Here is a 4,389-nt window from a genome sequence, read left to right as displayed (position 1 = left end):
GTCTGGAGACGCCATCCCCTAACCCAGAAGGAAGCTCTCCTTGCTCTAACGTCTCACAGGGAGGAAAAACGTGGGTGTAGTCGGGCTGGGAGGGTCAGGGAGGTGGCTGAAAAGCTCAGAGAGGGCAAGGCACTCGCTACCAAGTCCACCTGAGGTCTGCACTGGCGGAGCCGCAGGAGCACGATGGCCATGAGAACAACAGAAAGTGTTTGCTACAGTTCCTAGCTGCTGAGATTCCCCTGGCGGGTGTCCCCTCACCCCCTCCCCAGGTCCCACCCCTCCCCGGAGCCTGGACAGCCAGAGATCTGGGAGGAAGCAGCCCACTCCGCACGCTGACCCCAGCCTTCCCTCTTCCCGTTCTGATGCTCCGTCCCGGCACGGGAGGGAGAAGGGACGGCACGGGACAGAGTGCAGGGCTCGGGCCGCTGAAAGCGTGGACACCGGGTGGAAGGGGCGGCGGCGGCCCCGAGAGAGCGAGGCTTAGAAAGCGCAGCAAGGGCGGCGCGCGGCGCCTGCCGGGCTCAGACGTCCAGCACGTGGTTCAGGTAGGAGATGTAGCAGATGGCGAGGCGCAGGATCTCGATCTTAGACAGCTTCTTGTCCGGGGGCAGCGTGGGCAGCAGCTTGCGCAGCTCGGCGAAGGCCAGGTTGAAGGCCTCCACGCGGATGCGCTCGCGCGTGGCGTGCGCCGTGCGGTACTTGGCGGTGGCCCTGCGCCGCCGCCGCCGCTCCTCGCGGCTCAGATGCTGCAGGTCTTTCCGGCCCGGCTCCCCTGGCTCTGAGCCCCGGGCCGGGCCGTCTCCGGGAGCCCCGGGCACCGCACCGTCGGGCACCGCCCCGCCCCCGCAGTCGCTGAAGCCCGACTCGGTCTCGGAGTGGCTGGGAGGCAGGTCCAGCTCCATGGTGTCGGAGTTGAGCATCATGTTGGAAGCGCCCTGCCCCGCGAGACCAGGGTGCCCTCCCCACCCCTCCCTCTCGGAGCGGGACTGCTGGCAGTGGGAGGGGCAGGAGGGGCCTGGGGTGCCGGTGGGGTGTGCCACTGAGCTCTGGAAGTCAGGGCCACTTCAGGCTTCCATAGTCAGGGGTCCAGTCTGGAGGCTGCAAAAAAGAAGGGTGGGCGTTGGCAGGGGCAAAGGGAACAAGGGAAGGACAGCTCAGAGAGGGGTGGTGAGGGTGCGGCCGGCTGGGAGGGCCGAGGAACTCTGGGTGGGGGTCAGAAACCGCGTGTGCAGAGAGGGACAGGGAGGAAGAGACAGCGGGTGGAAGCGTGTGGAGAGTAAGGAGGAAAGAGAATCCAGAAAATGACAGGAAGAGGGGTGTGGCGGCTCACGCCTATAATCAAAGCCTCTGGGAGGCTGAGGCAGGAGGATCACAAGTTCGAGCTCAACCTGAGCAATTTAGCGAGTCCTTGTCTCAAAATAAAAAGTGGGAGGCAGGAGGTGCTCGCTTGGAAGGCCTTGGACTCAATCCCTAGTATAAAAATAAATAAATAAATCAAGTAACAGGAAGGGAGAGAAATGAGGGGAAGGATACACCAGGCAGCCTAAGACTGAACAAGAGGGTTGAAGCCCTAAAACTATAAAACTCCTAGAAGAAAACATAGGGGGAAATCTTCATGACACTGAACTTGTTAATGATTTCTTGGACGTGATACCCAAAGACAGACAACAACAGCAATAAAACGAAAACCACAAATGGGACTCTCTCAAATTTAACTACAGTACATTAAAGAACAGGGGAACAGCATGCAAACACAGCCTACGGAATGAGAGGAAATATTTGCAAATCATATATTTGCTGAGGGGGTTAGTATCCAGGACATACGAATAAGTCTTACAACTCTAAACATATCAAATAGCTCATTTAAAATGAACAGCAGGCTTGAAGAAACATTAAGATGATATACCAATGGCCAATCAGCATATGAAAAGATCCTCAATGTCACTGATCACTAGAAATGAAAAATCAAAACCACAATGAGCCATCACCTCAGCCCCATTAAGTATAGCTGCAATAAGACAACCAATAAACCTAAAACAAAATCCATGTTGCCAAGGATGCAAAGAAATGGAAAAAATTCTACCCTGTTGGTAGGATTGTAAAATGGTGCAACTGCCATAGAAAACAGTGCAGATATTCCCCACAAAATTAAAAAATGGAACTGTGACCCAGCACACCCATCTCTGGGTATATACCAAAATAAATTGGGCTTCAAAGAGTTTTGCCCACCCATGTTCACTGCAACACTATTCACAATAGCAAAGAGGTGGAAACAACTCAAGTGTTCATCAGGGGATGAACGGATAAGCACAATGTGGGCTCTCCACAAAATAGACATCAGTCAGCTTTGAAAAGGAAGGACTTCCTGTCATATGTCACAGCACAGATGAACTCTGAGGACATTCTACTAAATGAATTAAGCCAGTGACTCTGCTGGCATACGGTGTCTAAAGTAATCTAATTCATAGAAACAGAAATTGGAATGGTGGTTGCCAGGGCTGGAGGAAGGTGGAGTGGGGAGATTGCTCTTTAATGAGTATAGAGTTTCACATTTACAAGATGAAAGAGTTCTGGAGATCTGTTTCACACTAACATGAACATACCTTACACAAGTGAGCTGTACATTTACAAATGATTGAGATGGCGTATTTTATGTATTTTTTTTTTTTACCATGGCAATACATACATGATGGGGTGTTGAGCAGGACTGGAGTCCCAGCTCCGCTATGACACTTTCCCAGTTGTCAGGGGAGAATTGCAGGCTTTGAACCTGTGATCCTCTCCCTGTCGGGGCCTCTCTGCACCCTCGCTTCTCGGGGTGGGGTGGGTAAACACACAGATTGGCCATTGTAGAGTGGACTGGGACATATGGAGCTCAGCACAGCTGCTCTATCTCAGTCCCTCCCAGTCCACAAACTTCCCCAACAGCCTCTCGAGACACCAGGTCCTCGCACCCTGACCATAGGAGGAAAGATATCTTTTCTCACCACAGCCCACCCTCCCAGACCACCACTTCCTCCAACTCTATCCTTAGGACCTCCACCCTTTGCCATTCTCCTGGCCTTTTGGAGACTCCAAAGAGACTGGAGAAAGAGAACATAATCAGCCCTCCACCCCACCCTCTTCCATAGCCCAAGGTGGTTCAGATGCGACCAGCAAGGGAGGGCACAGACAACTTCTTCGCGCTATCTTTGTGGGGCATGGCTAGAGTCTGTTTGTTCCAGGACCAGAGCAGATCAAGCAAGGCAGCAGAGACATGGCCTGGGAGAGGCTGGGGAAAGGGTTTTGCCTGGGAGGAGTGGGGACAGGGACAGTGGTCCAATCACTATGACCTCAGCCTCACTTAATGGTCAGACACAGGGGCACAGAAGCTCCTTCACAGTCACCGTCTCCCCTTCCTCCCCCGCTGTAGTTCTCCAGTCTGACGAACACTCTCCCAGGGGCCAGCACCCACCAAGCCCCGCCCCACTCCACCACACAGAAGACCGGTCCAAGTCAAGTGAAGACAAATAGTTACTAAGCTCTAGCAAGAGGCAAAGTTATTAATATCTGATGGTGGGGAAGACAGGTACACACAAAACCAGGACACAAAACAAATGGTGGCTAAAGCTGAGGTTAAGAAACATATTCCCTATTCTGGATCCAAAGGAACGAGGAGGGTTGGCAGCAGTGCGTGGGCATTTCCCAGTATGCTCCACACCCCCATTCCCAGGTTGGAAGCAGGAGTTCAGCAGTGGGTTTCCTAGCACCTCTGCCAGAGCCTGCTTCCTCTCTCTGCCCATTTTCCTGCTTCCCTTCTCTGTACTCCCCCACATCTAGCCCCCTCCCAGCTCTACCTGGCCCCACTGACCTCTCCAGCTCCAATCCTGGTGGCAGCTTCTATTTTCCCATCATGTCCTCAACCCCCAAATCCACTTCTGGTCTCAAAGTTCCAGGCTCCAAGGATCAGTGGAGCAGCAATTCCAAATATCCAGGATAGGATTTCCCACCATACTTCTGCCAACTGCAAGCCGATCCATGGAGGGAAGAGAGATAGGCACAAGCAATACTCAAAGAGAAGTGGGAAAGAGGGAGAGGCAGAGATGGAGAGAGCACAGAGGGAGAAGTAGAGCGATGCTTTGAGAGGGGCTGTAGTGCAGGAAAGGGAGGGACACGAGGACCTGTCCCCAGCCCATGGGTTCCCCCTTTACCTAAGAGGATCCTGCTTAGGGATCCACGCTGGTAAAGCAGGACAGGGGGCAGCGTAGAGAGCCCGGTCTCCTCTGGCTGCTCAGGGCTCATCTGTCTGCAAAGTTAGTGATCGGCTTCCTAGAGCTCTCGGGGACAGCTCCGCACGGTTGTCCAGGTTCCAGGGCAGATGAGAGGGGTACACATGGTGAAGATGCAGGG

General features: G+C 53.8%; 1 protein-coding gene across 1 annotated transcript; it reads right to left on the bottom strand.

Moving 5' to 3' along the window:
* Positions 1-405: 405 nt before the first annotated feature.
* On the bottom strand, positions 406-4,389 carry Nhlh1 (nescient helix loop helix 1). Its single transcript, XM_005400208.2, has 2 exons — positions 4,191-4,389; positions 406-1,098 (listed from the first exon to the last, which is right to left on the bottom strand). Exon 2 carries the CDS (start codon positions 921-923, stop codon positions 522-524), a length of 402 nt encoding a protein of 133 aa, XP_005400265.1. The 5' UTR covers positions 924-1,098; positions 4,191-4,389; the 3' UTR covers positions 406-521.

Source organism: Chinchilla lanigera, unplaced genomic scaffold, assembly GCF_000276665.1.
Source record: "Chinchilla lanigera isolate Chin_1 unplaced genomic scaffold, ChiLan1.0 scaffold00067, whole genome shotgun sequence".
Classification (NCBI taxonomy): domain Eukaryota; kingdom Metazoa; phylum Chordata; class Mammalia; order Rodentia; family Chinchillidae; genus Chinchilla; species Chinchilla lanigera.
This window is presented reverse-complemented; position numbering and strand designations above follow the sequence as displayed.